This window comes from Protopterus annectens, chromosome 6.part0 (assembly GCF_019279795.1).
Source record: "Protopterus annectens isolate FY-2018-M chromosome 6.part0, PAN1.0, whole genome shotgun sequence".
Lineage (NCBI taxonomy): Eukaryota > Metazoa > Chordata > Ceratodontiformes > Protopteridae > Protopterus > Protopterus annectens.
The window spans coordinates 1160375322-1160395132 of NC_056737.1; the positions used below are offsets into that span (position 1 = coordinate 1160375322).

Sequence of the window (19811 nt, forward strand, 5' to 3'; positions counted from 1 at the left end):
AGAATTATGAGGCTACTCAATAAAGATTCTGAGTTAAGGGTAGCCTTATCGGAGCTTAAACAAGATTTCTTGGTTAAGGGGTATTCAGAGAGCGATATTGATAGATGTATTGATAATGCTTGGATCCTGAGAAATGACAGATGTAAACCACATTTTAGTACAAATAGTGTTAATTCTGTTAATAAAAAGTACTGGGGAATAATAACACTCGAATAAATAATTATGTTAGAATGACACTACCTTACTCAAGTGATATAAGTATTTACTGTGACATAATTAGAAAAAATTGGAATATCTTGACTACTATTGATGAACTTAAAACTGAAATTTCAGAGCACGCTAGCTTTTCCTTTAAAAATAATAGAGCACTTAAAAATTATTTATGTTATAGAAATAGTCAGGTGAATAATCAATCAAGATCAGATCGCCTGGGCACTTATGCTTGCAGGCATTGTATGGCGTGCAAATACATTTCTAGTGGTACATGTTACACCCATACACTATTGAATATTAAAATTGAGTTGGATTTTTATGCAGACTGCACGACAGCTAATCTTGTTTATTTCTGTTTTTGCACAATATGTAATGCGTTCTATATTGGTAAAACCAATCGGACACTAAAAGAGAGAATCTTAGAACATTATAGGGATGTGAGGAATAGTAAAAAGGAGACTGCATTAACACAGCATGTAATTGAGAATGGGACAAACCATACTTTTAAATTCTTTGTGCTGGAAACTATAAATACAAGCATTAGAGGTGGAGCTATAAAATCCATCACAGAAGGCAATGAGCAGAAATGGATTATTTTCTTTAGGGCAGATAAATATCCTGGATTGAATACTAAAGTTTCATTGAAACCTTTTTTGAAAACAAGACCTTTAAAGCATTAATTTATTTTAAATGCTGTGCTCTAAGCTATATACCTTTAAGTACTAATGGGACAATGATGCATTTGAACTGTGATTGGTTTATCACCTGTATTTAAACTGTCTGTTATTTGCATTTTTGTAGTCTGATGAAGCAATTGTCTTGAAAACCGTGAAAGCGCTTACTATTAAAGTGTTTTATATTTTATTTGAGCACTCTATTATTATATTGCCATTACCATTTTATTGTTATTGGATTTCTCTGGAGCTGTGTGTGCCTGGAACTTTTTATCTTTGATAGCCAATAACTCCCCTATATCTAGCATGAACTTACACAGTTTTACACACGGTAATTAATAGGACTACACACTATAGTAAGACATCAAATTCTTTATCAGACTGGATCCTAGTATCAGACCCTAACAAATTCACAGCTACAGGTACAATGTCTGACTTTCTCAGTAACCATCTCCCAATCTTTACAACCAGACATCTCACACATACACTTAAACAGCATGTTTATAAAATGGGTCTATATTAGAACATTGAAGTTTCACAACTTCAAATGCTCTAATATCGACCCCTATTCAGCGAACGCTAAAAATAGCGAAGCTGCAGAACACCAAATTTCTTCCTAGGGAAGGAATTCAGTTGGCCATTCCTGTGGCTTTGCTATTTTCAGCACTGTGGTGGAAAGTTACGGATCGGGATCAGTTACGTGTGTGATTGTGTGAACGTGAGGATTAGGGTGCAGGGTAGGTGAGTTAGGGTTAGGGCATGGGTCAGTTAAGTGTGCAATTGTGTGGACATGAGGGTTAGGGTGGGGTAGGAGAGTTAGGGTTAGGGCGCAGGTGAGGTGAGTGTGTGATAGTGATGGACCTTAGGTTTAGGGTTTGGGTTAAGGTAAGTGGATAGCTAGTGGTGTGTGCACAGTTTAGTGTACGGTTAGATGTAGGATTTTAGGTGTATGTGTGTGGATTGCTGTTTGTTTGGTGTGTTTGTGTTGTGTGTATGTGTGTTGGAACAGCAATTTTTTTTTCCTGGGAAAAAATTCACTGTTCTGCATGTTCGATATTGTCAGCTTTCGCTGAATAGGGGTCGATATTAGAACAGTCGATGTTTTAAAAAGTCGATGTTCTAATATAGACCCTTATAAAACAACACCCACCCTTTCCAAGGTTAACACAGAAATATTCATTACTACCCTCTCATCTATTAACTTGAACATCCTAAGAACCCTCCTCATATAAGGCATAAATTAATTCAATTCATCTTTTCTAAACATCTTAAATAGCCTTGCATGGCTTAGAAAAAAGATACTAAAAACAAATAAGTGCAATTTAGCTATTTAAAAAAATGAGAATACTAATACAGGAATGAAAAAGCATGGAAAGAATGTAAAAAAAAACAAACATCACAATATCTATAAAACTTCAGAATGCGCCACAAATGAATTAAAAAAAATAAATGAAGATAAAAAACTGTACTACAACTTTCAGAACAATAGTAAACATGACCTTTAAAAATTCTGGTTAGCTATTAAAGAAATCTTACATCATGGCAAAAAATCCAACCCTAACCTCTCTCACAATAACTCACCCCTCAAAAACTCAGTAGAATCCAACTCTTATTCCCTAGGTAGTATAGTGTCCCTATCTAAGGATTCCCCAACCTCTAATCCCAACCCTGCCCAACAGCCACATGCCACCACCTCCACTTTCACCTTCAAACCTTTGCCTACATCCTATGTAATACTACTCTTAAACAAGCTTAAACGATGCTCTGCTTCCGCTGATGACCTTCTAAGTGAGTACCTTAAAATAGCAGCCGAGAGCATTGCCTACTATGTTGCAATCATTATAAATAGGTCAGTCCAGGAATCCCATGTTTACTCTGTCACTGCAAAAAAAAATCACACATTATTCCTGTACACAAAGGAGAAAATTCAACAGCCATCACTAACTTTAGACCTAGGGCAATCTTATTCTCTCTCTCTCTCGCTCCAAAATATCTGAAAATATATTTGAAAACAATTGCTAAACAACCTCCTGCAGGAAGAATCCCCCACACAACATGGCTTCTATCTGTTGCTGTCCCATAGTACTAACTCTGGACTTCTAACCTTTGTAGATACTGTCAACAAAGCTACAATAAACAAAAAAAACTAGTCTTCTCCTAATGTCTAGACTTATCTAAAGCCTTCAACACAGTTTATCACAGAAAACATCGACTTCAAATGTCTGCACTCGGTCTATCTCGGTCCATCATTCTGTTTCAAAAGCTACTTGGCAATAGTTATTAGTTAGAAAATGGTACTCCATCCTCTCTCCATACCTCCCAGTCCCCAATGGTGTAGCATAAGGCTCTATCCTTGGTCCTGCCCTCTTTAACATTCTCACCAACATCCTCCACACAGCCACACAGTAAGCCTCCCTAGTACAATACACAGATGACTCCACAAAATAAGCATATCAGACAACCTGGAACATCTCCAAAAAATAATCAGGAAGTTTGTAATTCACAATTCGTGTCCCCCCAAAAACAACCACAAACTGTTACTTTACCCCCCCCCACACCCAAATAAAAGCAAAATTTAAAATCCTCTCTCTTAATACAACCACTGAATTGCCTTCTCATTAAAAATTATTAGGGATGATAGTGAACAATAATCTTAAATTCAACCTGTATATTCAAAATTACATGATAAGTCACCAAAAACTAGGGGGTACATTGTGAGAAAGTATTTGGCTCCATAAACAACTAAAACTACATTTGTTACTATTAAACTCCTACCTCACTACTTTATGGGGCTACCAGCATTACTAACTTCCAGACATATCAAAAATCAAAACATGAACAATGTTGTAATAAAGTGGCTAAATTTGCAGCAAATAGCTTTTTCAGACCTGACCACAGTATACTGCTAAAAAGCTTAAAGCGGTTAGAATTATCCAGCATTCATCTGCTTGTCCTGCAGTAAATACCATTCTACACAATTATGTTCCCAGTCAGTTATTATGATCCACTGACCGACAAAATCCTTTCTATCCACAAACATATGAAATCTGCTAGGTACAGTCTGTACTCAAACCATATTGCTAAGGCTTGAAACTCCTTATCTATACCCATCAGGTCAATATTCTCCCTCCAGTCCTTTGAAAACATTCTGAAAGACTTCCTAGCCAAAATGTGGCACTGTTCTTGCATAAGCCCAGGATAAATTATATCCCTAAATAAGAGCAAGTGCCTATTCATCCCTTACACCTCCTTACTCTCCACTCTTCACTCACCTCCTTTCTTCAATCTATCCGTCTCCCCTGATTTGTTTCTAAATATGCCACAACCTTATTTTTTCTCTCACTTCAAACTGTAATTCCTTTTTGCATTATACTAACTTACCTTTAATTTATCTGTAAAGTGACAAGAATGCATCTAAATATTAAATCATTGTCATATAAGTTGTGTACATTCTTGACCAATGTTTTCCCATTAAGTCTAATTTCATATAATTATTTAAAGTGTAGATATAAAATTATTGCTCTTAATTAAAATGTTTTTGTAATATTTTAGAGCTTTTCTCCCCAGGCCTCCACTGAAAATAGACACCTCTCCAGTCAGACTTTTCCAGTAATCAATTGTCAATCAATCAATGCATATTAAATAAATAAAAGTGAAGAATGAAAATGAACTAACTAACTAACTAACTAACTAACTAACTAACTAACTAACTAACTAACTAACTAAATAAATACAAATCAAACCACCTATTTCAATAACAAGAAGTTACCAAGGGAGAAGAAGATAAAGAAAAAATAATGTATACGTTAATTACAACCGACCAATATTATTTAAAAAATGTTGTCATATGACTATCATTAAATGAAATTAGAAACATAATGAATTGCATCTATCATTTTTGTATATAAAATCGTGAAAGAGATGCATCCATTCAACAAAGTAAAATTCATAATTTAATATATATGTTAAATAAACACATCTTTGACTTTTAATATGATATTCATTAATCCGATTTAACAATACTGCTGCTGAAAAACAATGAATTCTGACTCCAACAATGTGAAATTGTCTTTGTAGTTTGTTCCCAGCATTCATGAATTTGAAATCAATGCCACCAACAATGAAAATGATCACCCAAAATGATAAAGTGAGGCCAAAATGAATAATTAATTTTATAAACCCACAACCATAACCTGTGCAATAAATGAACTGCATACAACATTTTTACTTTGCTTGAAGCATTACATAAAGACAAATAGATATCTTTCTAAACACCTTTACATAATGATTTGCAGAATATTTATTATTTAAGAGTTCCTTCTATTTAGTTTTCTTCTGGTAAACATCAGAAACACAGCTATTTTTTAAATTCCAGTTAAAATTCTAATATACTTTAAATGAGGATTTTTTTATTTTTCATTAACAAAGAATTTATAGAATGACGATCTCTTCCAAAAAAGTGAATCAGTTCCTTTTTCTTCTTCTCTGAGCATCATGTATATATATATATATATATATATATATATATATATATATATATATATATATATATATATATATATATATATATATATATATATATATATATATATGTTCATTTGAAGGTGGTACAAGTCATAATGACCGCTGTGCTCTTTCAATACTAAATTCATAGTACATTTTGGACTAGCAAAATCTTTCTAGTCATAATATGCAGCACTACATTGGTGATGTAAAATCTTGTGAGTTTTCCTCCTTCAGGGGGACTTTTACTAAATATTTTGGTTACTTCTGGTTTTAAGGTGTACTGGTTCTTTAACTCATTCATGCCTTTAGAACTTCTTATTCTATTGCACTTTGCCTAAAGCTCTTGGCCCTTCCTACTTCTTTTTATATGATACCACCTTCAGCTAATTCCTGGTCTCCTTAGTTCAAATCAACATTTAAAGTAATTATGCTTAATCCAAATAAAGGTAGACTCACTAGCTACTTAAAAAATTCATATGTTCATACTGAATAAAATGCGGTTTCAGTTACTCAAAGCATACACTTTTTCGAATTACTTATTTGGTTGTCTGCTCTGTTGTGTTTTCCCTCACATGATCATGCCCCATCAGGTGACTCCAGGCTTTAATTTTAACATATTCTTCCAACTCACTGGTCAGACATTACAGCACAGTCCTTTGTACTGTTTCTCATATGGCAACTCTCTATGTAAAACAGTCATCCCTTTATGTTGTTTACCAGCCAATCAGTTTAAAGGACAGATTTTTGGCTAGACTTTGAATCTTCTTTCATTTCCAGCAGAAAAAAAAAAAAAAAAAAAACTTGATGCAAGAATAAACAGTAAGATGCCAAATGCCCCCACTAAGAAGAATGCCAAAGGTTAAAGGTGAAGTTGTAACTGAAAATAAAATTAGTACTCTTGTGTAAACATTACAGGCTATTCACAAGCTGTTAGTAATGTTTCAGCAACTGCAGTATAACTCTAAATATTTGCAGTCACACAAGATTTTTTTGAGAGAAAAGGGGAATAGAATTTTTAAGGAAATTAAAAAATTATAAGGAATGGGTGTTGCACCTGTAAATTGGATCATCTTTTATGTGCGTGTGTGTGTGTGTGTGTGTGCGTGTGTGCGTGTGTGCGTGTGTGTGTGTGTGTGTGTGTGTGTGTGTGTGTGTGTGTGTGAGAGAGAGACATGGCCACCCCAGATTTCACTGCATTTTTTCTACAGAAGGTAAGGTGCAGAGCCCTCCACCGTGTTTATTATAAATATTTACTCACGTTTAGTGTGATATTTGAGAAGTACTATTGTGGTTGTTTTGAAAGTGATTTTTATTTGGATGCATTTCCCAAGTAGTGTGTAATTGGTTGTGCATTTTTTTATTTTATATTATGTGATTTTGGTTATTATAGATTTTCTTAGTAGACAAAAGCCGCATTGCACTTTGAGTAAGACGCAGGCTGTTATCACTAAGCTTATCCCTGTTCTGCCATTGCTCCCGTAAGATGACATCATGGCCATCCTATGCATTCTTCAATTTGATCACTATATTTGACTGTAGTACCTCTTCAGAAAGGTTTTCTCTGTTGATCAAAGTTCACTGGTGATTAAAAGAAATAGGATAATGTGTGTGTATGTGTGTATGTGTAATCTTTTCTCTGCTATTGTTTTTGCAGAATAGCATTGTCGCCTCACAGTAAGATGCTGTCCGGTTCGATTCTCAGCTAGAGTGTCTTCTGCGTGGAGACATGCATGAATGGGCGTACGTTCATTGAAGGTTGTGCATCAGGGCTGGTAACTCGGCACGTAAAAATCAACTACCAATCATTAGCGGACCTGAGTTCTGCTGTGGCGACCTCTAACCGGGAAAAGCCGAAAGACACAAACAATTAAGCAGTCACTGCTAGGAATATTTTGTGAGGCAGACACGGTGATATCATTTTATGCCTTGCTGTTTTTATTCTTTTGCTGTAACGAATTCTGGGACCTGAAACAATGTGACTATCATGCTTTAATTTCTTGTACGAGATTCTCTCTCTCTCTGCACCTTCTTACAACAGCTGTACTCAGAAATGCATCTTACTTTGAAAAATTTCTACACAGTGCCTGAAATTTTCTTTCAGTAAACTTCTCTATTATTATTTGGCAGGTTTTAAATGCATGGAAATAATCAGTTTTGTATTAATTTCAAAAACAATGCTCAAATTAGAGTTTTTATAAAACGAGCATAAACTGCTTAGCTCTTTAAGTCAGTCATTTCTGTTGCTGCTAATAGATTTTTTTTTTCACTCAGAAACTCCAAAATGAAAGAGCTGTGAATGCCAGAAGTTCAATAAATTTATTGTCTCGGAGGTGTGAAGGGGAAGAAAGAGGTAATTCGTAATTGGGAACATTTTTTCTGGGAGTGCGATGAGTTGGCCGACTTTAAGGATTCCCTGTGGGATGCACTGTTAGAGATGCTGGGTGAGCAGATTGGTCTGACGAGGGAGATGTCTGAGCTATGATACAGAATCGGAATAGCCTAAACATGGTAAGGCCTCGCTGTGTCTAATAATGATGGCTGCCGAAAAAGCAATTACTAGAAAATGGAAATCAGAATCTAAACCAAATGGAAGCAGTGAGTATAGTAACAGAGATAAAAAACTGGAATTGGGCTCTTTAGAAAAGAGTAAGAACAAACTACATAGGAAAAATGGGAATTCTGGGAACAATACATGCAAGGGAGGAATGAGGCCTAAAATGAAGCAGGACTTAAATGAGCTATGTAATGTTTGCGTAGATTATAAGTAATGTATAATGTTTGCAACTGGACGTGTGTCAGTATGGTTTGTGATGTAAAATGTTTGTGACTGGGATTGTGTTGGTGTGGTTTGTATTCATTTATATAAATGCACGATTGCCTATGTAGTAAGTGATTGTTTAATGAAGATGTTTCTTGTTTAAAAAAAAAGCAGGAATTTAATAATTTATGTAATATTACTTAGGTTATATGACATATGGCAATATATGTGAAGCATAAAAAGAAGTTATGTCCTTACCATAACGTTCCATGTAGAGTGTTCATCTCACCTTTGTTCTTACACACGGGTTCGGAGCCGATCCTCGGCTCCGAGTCGGCCGAATTGCAAAGCTCTGAATCTTAGAGAAGCTCGAGACCAACCCATATCCCACAATCCTCCCTGCCATTACTCAGATCTAGTTTGCAAACAAACCAGACCAAAGGATCCAACACCTGCGATGCTAGAAGCATACACTCTCTTCAGCCATTCAGAGACACTCTCTCACCATAGCAATAACTAATGGTCTAAGCATATATCCCATGACACACGGAACCATATACCCCGCAAAGGGCCAAGACACGTCGATCAGACTCTAATCCTGCCAGTTCTTCCAAACACATGGGGGGAAAGGGAGGGAATGTAAGAACAAAGGTGAGATGAACACTCTACATGGAACGTTATGGTAAGGACATAACTTCTTTATGTAAGAGTGTTCAATTTCGCCGTTTGTTCTTACACACGGGTAGCGTCCCTAGCTCTGTGACCCTGAGTGACTCATGGAAGAACGTTCCTAAGCACATTGGAACCAAATGATGTCCTATCCTTGGAGACCTTGTCCACTCTATAATGAGTGATGAAAGTATGTGGTTTAGACCATGTGGCTGCTGCACAAATAGTGTCCAAATAGTGTCCAAAGGCAAGTGAGCTTCATAAGCTAAGGAAGTGGAAATGGATCTGGTAGAATGGGCCTTAGGTTTGTTTGGTAAGGATTGGTTTGATTTAGAGTATACAAATGTTATACAGTCAGCAAGCCATTTAGATAGTGTACGTTTAGTAATTGCCATGCCCTTTTTATTGCCTGCAAAAGCGACGAAGAGTTGATCCATTTTTCTGAAAGCTTTGGTCCTGTCTAAATAAAATCTTAACTGCCTGTGAACATCCAACTTGTGCAACATATACTCCAGTTTGTTAGTATGGTGTTTGAAAAATGTAGGGAGTTTTATAGACTGGTTAATATTCGTAACTGAACATACTTTTGGAAGGAAAGATGGATTTGTGCGCAAAGAAACTCTGTCTGGATGGAATATCAGGTAAGGTGGTCTGACCGATAGTGCCTGCAGCTCTGAGACTCTATGAGCTGAGGTCACGGCGATGAGAAACAGCATCTTCCATGACAAGAACTTTAGGAGGCATGACGACACAGGTTCAAAAGGTGACAACATGAGTTGCGACAGCAGCAAATTCAGGCTCCATGGAAAGAAAGGTTTTCTGACAGGCGGTCTAAGATGGAAGGTTCCTTTCAAAAAGGCTTTACAAAGCTTGTGAGACGTAATGGGAGAACCTCCCTCACCAATATGGAAGTTTGATATGGCCGCCAACTGTACTCTTAGAGTGGAAGTAGAAGCTCCTTTGTGAAAAAGGATGGATAAGAATTCTAAAATTTTATGTAGAGGAGCTACCAAGGGATCTAAGTTTTGACTAGATGCCCAATATACAAAGCGTTTCCACTTACTCGTATAGAGCTTAGTAGTAGAGGTTTTATGAGAAGCAACTAGGATGTGTTGAACTGCCGGAAGGAGTAGATGAGACCTGGCTAGGCAGGGAAGCAGAGCAGCCAAGCTGCTAGTTTGAGGCAGCAGATCTGACACTGGGTCCAGAATCCATGGTTCCTCTATTTGATGAGCTGAAACCATATTTGATGAGGCCAGAATGGGGCTATGAGTATTATAGTCCTTTCCAGGCTCCTGGCTTTCTGTAGAAATCTGGGAATCAATGGAGTCGGTGGGAATGCATATAGGAGACCCGGGGGCCAATCGTGTATCAGTGTGTCCCTCAGGACATCCCCCAGAGGGGGTAGAAGGGCAAAGTAGCTTCTGCATTTTGCATTTAATGGGGAAGCAAACAAATCGCAGCAATGCTGGCTCCATTTGCGGAAGATCTTTTCCGCCGTATGTGAATTCAGGGACCACTCATGAGGTAACAGGATGGCTCTGCTCAACCTGTCCGCAATGACGTTGGATGACCCTGGGATGTGCGTTGCTATCAGAAAGCGACCCATGGACTCTGCCCATTGCCAAATTCTCATGGCCTCTCTGCATAACGGGTAAGACCTGGTTCCCCCTTGCTTGTTTATGTACCAGACTACAGACATGTTGTCTGTCTGAACTGCTACTATCCCTAGAGGTAAGAGGGCTTGGAAGTGTTGCAATGCCAGGAACACCGCCCTCAACTCCAGAACATTTATATGTAGAGTGTACTCCATGCTGGACCATTCTCCTTGGACTGTTCTTCCCTGAAAAAGGCCGCCCCCACCTTATCAGGGAAGCATCCGTGGTTATTGTGGCTGTTGGAATGGGTAGAACAAATGGACGACCCACAGTGAGGTTCTGATTGCGCACCCACCATGAGAGGTCCCGTCTGCAAGATTCTGTTATCCTGATCTCGTGCGTTAGGGGTAGGTGTTGGAATGACCACTGCGCAAACAGCAGCCATTGAAGAATCCTCATGTGTAACCTTCCCATAGGGACTGCAATTAGTGTGGCTGCCATCAGTCCCAACACTTTTAACACCAGTTTGGCTGGGGCTTTCTTGCTGACTAGAGGAAGTAGGACCTGCTGTTTGAGTGTTGAAGCTCTTACTGGGGGGAGTTTCAGTAGTGTCGATCGTGTATTTAGATCTGCTCCGATGAAGGAAATACACTTTGAGGGCGATAAGCAAGACTTTTCGAAGTTTATGGATATCCCTAAGTGAGAACAAAGGCCGATTGTATAGTCTCTGGCTTGCAATAGTCGACGCTCGGTGCTGGCGGTGAGGAGCCAGTCGTCCAGATAGGGAAACACCCGGAATCCTTGTCGTCTCAAGTGAGCCGCAACTACTGCCATGCATTTGGTGAATACCCTGGGGGCTGAGGTGAGTCCTAAGGGCAGAGCTCGTGACTGACCCCCAGCCGGAAGCGCAGGTGATCTCTGGATGGTCTGGCCATTTTGATGTGGTAGTACACGTCTTTGAGATCTATAGAGCACATCCAATCATCCTTCTGTAAGAATGGAAGGATCGATTGAAGCGTGACCATCCGGAACTTTTCCTTCTTCACGAAGTTGTTGAGATGGCTGAGATCTAAGATCAGTCTCCAGTCCCCTGTCTTTTGTGGAACTAAAAAGAACCTTGAGTAAGTTCCGAATTCTCTTTGGTCCGCCGGTTGGATGACTCTGTTTTCGAGCAGCTTTGAAATTTCTACAGCTGCTAGCTTTCACAGACGGGGTGGCACGTCTGGAAATTTTCTTTGTAGAGGTGGTGTTGAAATGAAGGGGATTTTGTATCCTCTGGTTATAATGCTTTTTACCCAAGAATCTGAAGTAATGTTTAGCCAGGCCAGTGGGTATAAAGCTAAGTGACCCCCGACTGCCTCCAGAGCAGGACAGCCGGGCCTCCATTCAGGAGTGCTGGAAAGGCTTCCCAGGGATGGAATCCCTGTCGCCTTGGTTATGTGGACCCCCTCTGCCGCCAGGGTGGCAACTTCCATTTCTACCCCCTCCTCTGCCTCTGGAGGGGGTATCACTCTGTGTGGTCTGGAAAGATCCCTGATTCTTATGGAACCACATTTTTCCACCTCGTTGCCCTTTGGGGTACGGTCTAGTAGGAGCGGAAAAATGGACCCCGACAGCAGACAGGGTCTTTCCCTCTTGCTCGCACTGAGTGAGAGTCTCCTTAACTTTGGGCCTGAAAAGTGTGGCACCATCAAAAGGGGCATTGGCAAAGGAAGACTTGCAGGCTTACGCAAAGGAGCACAGCCGCATCCATGATTGTCTTCGAAGAGCAATCGCTAAAGCTGCAGCTCTACTCAATCCCTTGGCTGCATACGAGATGAGCCTCATGGATGAGTTTACTATGGAGGTGAGGGTGTTAAGTTGTGCTGTTAACTTATCTGAAACAGCAACATCTGTGTTACCCTGGAGGGTATCTGTCAGCTCCTTGATGAGATCCCTCTGCAAACGTGTGAAATGGGTCAGGTAGTTTAGCGAATGCATGGAAAAAGTCGCTGAACTAAAAATGCGCTTCCCATATCTGTCCATAGTCCTAGAATCCTTATTAGGAGGATGAACAGATGAGGAAGACTCAGACATCTCCTTTTTCATGGCTGCCGCCACCACCATAGCGTCGACAGGGACTCCCTTGGTGAGATAAGATTTATCTTGTGGGGCAGTGATGAACTTGTTTGGTTTCCTAGGTACTGGTTCCACTGTGTCAGGTGTCTCCCACACCCTTCGAGCAATCAAATCCATTAATTCATTGAAGGGCAGGGTCACCCAGGAGGTAGAAGGTTGAGCCCCAAAAGCCTTCAGCAGCACTGACTCGTCCTCAGAGGGGGCTAGGTACTGCCAATCACCCCTCTGTTTCAAGATCTCCAGGATGTCTGCAAATGACACATCCTCCGAGGGTGATTTGGGGGACCCCTCTGCCTCATCCAAGTCAGTGTCAGACGTTAGAGATTCCTGTGGGGAATCTATGTGCCTCCTCTTGCACAACCGTTTCCTTGGGACCTCATCAGAGGGGGCTTCTGGTGAGGCCTCCAAGGAACAGGGGGAACCCTCTGTGGGTGGCTGAGGCAATTGGGCTCGACGCTTGGGATGGATCGTGGGAGCAGAAACAGAAAGTGGCCCTTTTGAGGAAGGAGAAGATTCCCCTGATGATGTGGTTGTCTGTGCAGACAATACCTTCCTCATAAGGTCAAAGGCCCCCGAACTCCTGGCTGAGGGCTCCCCCACTTCCGAAGAACACGGAAGCATCCCAGAACCAGGTGCCGTGGGCTCCGACTCCAAGGACAGAGCCGAACCAGTCTGTGCCGAGGCCCCGAGAGGGAGAGTCATCACCGACAGGTCGGTACGACTCTCGGTCCCGGAACCGAGCAAAGACCGTCAGCTCAGCGACTCCCCTAATGGTTCTGAAGGAGTTGAAGTCAAAGGTGTCGATCGTGCAATGGACGGTTTTGGCACCGAGGGCTCCACTATCATCAGCTCATCTTCTCCCAGCTCCAAGATCTGGATGGGTCTCGAAGGAGGACCCGTTGGAGATATGGGGAGGCCTTTTAGTTTCGACACCAACTGGGAGGAAACTGCAATTAACCTGGAAAGGGCCGTGTTCTCCATGAGTTTCTGCATGACACGATCCACATCTGTGTCAGACAAGGGTCTGGAAGAACGGGTCGAAGGAGCCGAAGATGGCACCGACCGAAGAATGGACGGTGGTGGCAGTTCCGACACTGGTTCCAAGATCTGGGGCTCAGGAAAAGATAAATGTTCGACGCTTGGCCCCAAGATCTGTGGAACCGGCGAACGAGCCCGAGAAGATGAACTCGGAGCCGATGACATGGGCTCCGACATCTTCGACCCCTTCAAGGATTTAGAAGCCTGATCCGACTTGTCCAAAGCCTCTTGAAAGGCCAGCTTCAACAATCCTCTGTCAATAAGCTTCCTGCGTCTATCTGTCATGACCTTCCCGCTAAAGGAATGGCAAATAGAGCAATCCTCTTGGAGATGGAGAGGGCCAAGACAGTAGACACAGGAAGCATGATTGTCAGTAATGGACATTTTCTGCCCACACTGACATCTTTTAAAGCCATATTTGGCTTTTTCTGACATAGTACAGTAATAATGACAATAACTATGATAATAGAAAAAAAATTACTAATCCTATGGCAATATAAGTATATAAAACAGGTTATATACAGAAAACTCTCATATATATATATATATATATATATATATATATATATATATATATATATCACACACACAGCACTTCTACAATAACTACTAACTATAAGGAAGTATCAGCAAGAAAAAAATTAGAATTCTTATCTGAAGAAATCAATAACAACTCAAGTTTCTATCTGGTCTGAGCTCTCCTCGATCCGATCTGTTGCAGCGGCAAACTAGATCTGAGTAATGGCAGGGAGGATTGTGGGATATGGGCTGGTCTCGAGCTTCTCTAAGATTCAGAGCTTTGCAATTCGGCCGACTCGGAGCCGAGGATTGGCCCCGAACCCGTGTGTAAGAACAAACGGCGAGATTGAACACTCTTACATTGTTTGTTATATTATTATAGTTTGATTACTTTTATATGAATGTAAATTTACCTGTGTCACAAGTGATAATTCAATAAAGGTGTTTGGAAAAAAAACAAAACAAATGTATTGCCTGAGGTGAGGAACACTGGCAGCTGTAACTTGTAGTATATAGTAAAACAGTAACTGTTTGATATTCCAAGACCCATTAGTATGAGTACCAGAATAATGCAACTTAATTTGTGAAAATCTGGACTCACCTATACTGAGTCTAAGATTACTGTTTCTCAGATGATTCCCTTTTCTCTGAGGTATGATCATCTTAGTATATAAAGCTGGTCTACATAAGTTTGGTGGTGTGGTTATCCCTCATACTGGTGGGTGCAAAAAAAAGACAAGTTTGATATTCATTGTTTTCCTGTATTTTCATACTTTTTTTGTAATTCTTGGGCTTGCATTCACAAGTGTCAGAATTACAAGGGGGAACAGATTATAATAGTTGTGAGTTCTTAGATACTCAGTAGGACTATGACTCTAGTGGGTGGGAAAGGGCAAACAGCTAGAGATATAGCCCTATACTTCTCCTTTGCCAAAACATTTATGCCACAGTACAGGAGTTAGTTTGTAGAGAAGAGAACATACTGTTGAAAAAGGAAATGTGTGTAGGCTCTAGTTATATGCTGATGTTCTGTGGAGAAACCCCTTCCCCAAATGCACATCTCTGAAAAACAGAAGCCACTCAAAACTATACAGCTGATTAAGTGATCTATACTCAAAACATCCAAAGTAAGAAGAGCACCAGTAAGAGTTTTACTGTATTCATTTTCTTGTTTCTGAGACAAAATGTATTTATTCATTCATTCATTCTTTGTTGATTGAGTTCATCCAACTATGCTTGTAGCCTTGTTTCAGGGGGGAGACCTGAGGTGGCATTTATAAAACTGGAGTAAAGTTGGCCAGGGCATTGGGGAGCTTCCCTGCTCTTTTCAGTAGGTGCCACGGTATTTTTGACATCCACCCGAGCTACCACCAACTCAAGCAGACTAGGCCTCAGTTTAATATCTCATTCAAAGGAAGTCACACACAGGAGTGCAGCACCCCCCCCCCTCCAATGCTCTATTGTAGTAAATTGATTTACCTGGTATGGGAAGGGAACCCACAGCCTGCACCAAAGATGAGTGTGTTACTTGTTCCGCCAGTGGCAGTGTCTTCCCACTTAATAAATATACTGTACCTTAAATGTACCTGGACATATTTTTGATTGTAACTGTTCTATTATTTCTGTTTTATACTTTGGGTAATAGACATCCACACTGAGAAAAAACAATTATATTAGAAGCAAAGGAAATGGGGAATCAGTAAATTATGATAAAATTATAAAATGTAATATGACTCACCTGGAAAACACTAGGTACTTGAAGTTTTGGAGATGGAATGCCAAGTGCATAATCAATTGATACCATTGTAAGAATAGTGATAAATACTGCAAAATCACTGACTATCGATCGAACCTAGGAAAACAACATCAAATCTGTCAACTTAATAATCAAAGAGCAAAAATTATTAATTTCTCAAAAACACAATCATTGGCATTTGTCACAAACATAAAATGGGCTCACTCTGGAACAAAATCCCAATCCATGTTAGGCAGAGCCCCTCACTGACCCTCTTCAAGAGAAATCTTGACGAGTGGATGGGAGATCATAAGTTTACCCATGGGATCTCTTCTGTGTCCCTGCTTGACAGGTACAGTAAACTAACCTTAAAAAGGCTACCTTCTGTGACCTACTATACAGAGGCACAGTCAACTAATCTAAAAGGGTGGCGATAGCCAAACACACTCTGGCTAGGCTTATAAATGCCATAGGGCAGATAGCCTAGTATCAACCTATGAACCTATTTAATCTTTTTAAAGTAAAAATATGGAAGGCCAATGACTGAAATTACAGTACATGCAGACATTAAGCAATATATTCTACACAACACAAAAAGAGAAAGCTAATTATACAGGAACGATTACACTTGATATCGGCACTAGAATTGCTAAAATTGACCATTGTCAAAACCTCTTATGTAAGATTCATGTCATAGATCACTTTTGCATTCTTATTAAAAATAACAAATCAGGATTCAAGCCGATATTGCTTGCTTAAACCGTAGTTTATTGAGTTAAAACAAGAAATGAGTATCTTCGCTATTGTCAGAGCTTCATCAGATCTAAGTTATATATAGCAGTACTAAGCAATATATAATTTTCTATTTTCCTTATACAAAAATAAGTAAATTACAGCAAAGGCTTTAGTCTAAGTGAATTTAGACAGATTGCATATATGTACATAGTTTGCGTCATTCTGATTTTTTGGACAAATAAAAACATGACAAAAAATACTGCAAATGTAAGGCACAATAAATATAACCTTAATCTACCATTTTTACAGGAACCTTTTTTTTCCATCAGCTTTGTTATGCTGGTATTAGGTTACTGTCACCATCACTCTTACAGCTACATCTCAAACCACAAACCCCATTTATGGCCTGGAAATGAGAACTGCTGCTCCTGTAAGCACTTAAGCAGAGAGATGTAGGCACTGGCCAAAAATGACTTATGCTTTACCCTCTTATATTAAAGAATGACACCCCACCTGCATGCAATTTATCCAGGCATGCTGCTACATGTGCAGACCATAATATGTGTTCAGATTAAGGGCCCTGACAGGGTCTAAAAGACATTGACAGAGCCCATCAGCTGCCATCCCCAGCCTTTACTAGGAGGTAGTGCTTCTGTAATAAACTAGCACATTCTCCATTGGCATGGGTTAGCTGCCTTTCTTGACCTCTTTTTCAAAAAAAGGAAGAAGTGCTAGTTGAACTCTTGTCGTAGTGGTATAGTGAGCACATACCTCTCAACGTCTTAGAGCAAGAAATCTGGAGAAAGTCTAACAAAATGGGGGACAAAGGCCCAGAAATAGGGGCATATTTTAAATATTGCTCTTATAAATATAGAAAGTTGCTAGAGTAACAGGGTTTGTTTTAACATACATTTTCTGAAGGATTTGAAATATGAAACTCAAATGCATGTTATTATTATTTTATTTATTGGGAAAGTCCAACTTGGAATGAAGCCAATTTTCAGCAGAGGCCCAGGGAGAAATGCTCCAGACGCATGTCTTTGTAAGATGAGAGGAAACCAGTGTACCTGGAAAAAAACCCACACGAACGCAGGGAGGACATGCAGTCTCCACACAGAAGGCACTCCAGCTGAGAATCAAACTGGAGAACCTCTTGCTGTGAGGTGACAACACTACTGCTGCACCACTGCACCATCCATATTAGTGCCTTACTATACTGTGCCACAGTATTTAGTGACTTCAGTCCTCAGGCATCCATTATTTTGCCAGAAAACCACACATTTTATGTGGAACAGGCCAAAAAATATAAGCCAAAAATCTGGACATTCTGGGAAAATCTGGACAGTTGAAAGGTATGAGTGAATAACAACCTTCCCTTAGACTGCCAGTTTTCTGGAACAGTTTAATGTGTTTAAAACACAAATCATAATAGTGAACTTCACAAAAACAAGTAAAACAACTACCACTGGTGACCAGGTGCCTCCATTCCAAATAACAAAATATCTAATAGTAACAAAGAAAAATGGCAAATGGAGACAAGGCTCCAGTGTACACCTGAAGAAGCATTTGGTGAAAGCGCTTGAGTGTTTTATTAAAATATATATTTTGATGAATTAGCATTTAATATTTTAATATGAAATGACACCAAATAGAAATAGTAAATATTGTTAATTCATGAGATATGTTACGAGCACTTTAAGGTAATGATTTTAGGAGTTAATTGACTCTATTAAATAATGAATGGAATCATGACATATACAAATGGCTGCTTGATGTAACAATTTATTCCTTGAAGGTGTAAGCCAAGGCACCGGATACATCAGAAAAAGTTTTATACCTTATCCTGGTGTTTTGTGTGTTTCTAAAATTTGTACCTACTGTTATTTCTCATTTGCATGATGTGAGATGTGAATTGTTTAGACTGATTAGAAAATTATGACTTGTATATTATTTTTCACAAATGGAACAAGGGCATAATTATGTGTCTAATACAGGTTCAGAGGCTAGTTTTTATCCTTGTACTTCTTATCAGGATGAGTGGACTAACGTCCAGCCTAATGCATATTGTCTTTTAGACAGCTCAAAAATATCTTATAAAAGTACTTTTTTACCTCCATTTCAAAGTGAAATTGTTCAGAATTTTTCTACTGCTTTAAATTTTTCTGTTGAAATACAGGTTAATCATTTTACTTCTAAAGGTAATTGTGTATATAACCTTTGTAAAGAGCAATGGCAGGCCTTGAAATGTTTAAGTGTGAATAATGAATTGGTTGTTAAGCCCTCAGATAAGGGCAATAAAATTGTGGTGACGAACCATATGCACTCCATAGAAATGTGCTATAGATTGCTAAACGATGTTACAGTTTATGAATATTGTGATGTAAGTATTTATAAGGAAGCCACTGATAGGTATCAATTGTTATTACAAAAAGGTTACAGGTTTGGATATTTTAAGCAAAATGATGTTGACAAAAAATTTTCTGTACAGGGCTGCAAAGTGGTTGTATTTTATTGCCTACCTAAAACCCATAATGGCTTACAGATTTTGACTGGTAGACCTATTGTTGTAGCCTGCAAGCACTTTCTTCATAATATTGGTTTATTTTTACATCAGCACTTATTCTCTTATGTTAAGAACACATTTTCATATATTAGGGACACCCTGGATTTTATTAATAAAATCTCTGATTTGAGATGGGAACCTGAAATGTATTGGGTGGTATTAGATGTACAACATTTGTATACAAATATATACCACTGTCATGATTTACAATCTCTACAGTATTTCCTGGGGGGTAGTCCTAAGGCAGCTTTTATTGTTGAGTTAGTTAAGTTTTGTTTGGAGAATATTTTTTTGTCTTTAATGAGGAATTATTTCCTCAGCTTCAGGGGGCAGCTATGGGAGATGCCTTTGCTCCCATGTATGCCAATCTAACTATGAGTTTTTTTGAAACAGAGAATATGTTTCAACAAGAATTAAAAAAAAATGTGGTAAAGTATTTTTGTTTCACTGATGATCTGATTTTTGTCTGTAAAGGAGGTATGGATAAAGTTGAGGATTTTATTAAACTTCTACATAATATTAGAGTTTGTTTTAAATTTGATGGCTTACAGATGGGTAATGCAGTTAACTTTTTGGACCTACATCTTAAAGGTTTATCTAATGGGTCCATAGTTACTTCTGAATGTAGAAAAAAATGGGGTTTGTAGTGAATTTTTAGGGTCTATATCAGAACATCGAAGTATTA

General features: G+C 39.1%; 1 protein-coding gene across 1 annotated transcript in view; it reads right to left on the reverse strand.

Annotated features, from left to right (window-relative positions):
• The window catches only part of SLC4A10 (solute carrier family 4 member 10), a 3247445-nt gene that overhangs the window by 643611 nt on the left and 2584023 nt on the right, over nucleotides 1-19811 (reverse strand). Inside the window, exon 17 of the mRNA XM_044074780.1 lies at nucleotides 15832-15945. Within this exon, the coding sequence (XP_043930715.1) occupies nucleotides 15832-15945 (114 nt within the window). The remainder of the gene's footprint in view (nucleotides 1-15831; nucleotides 15946-19811) is intronic.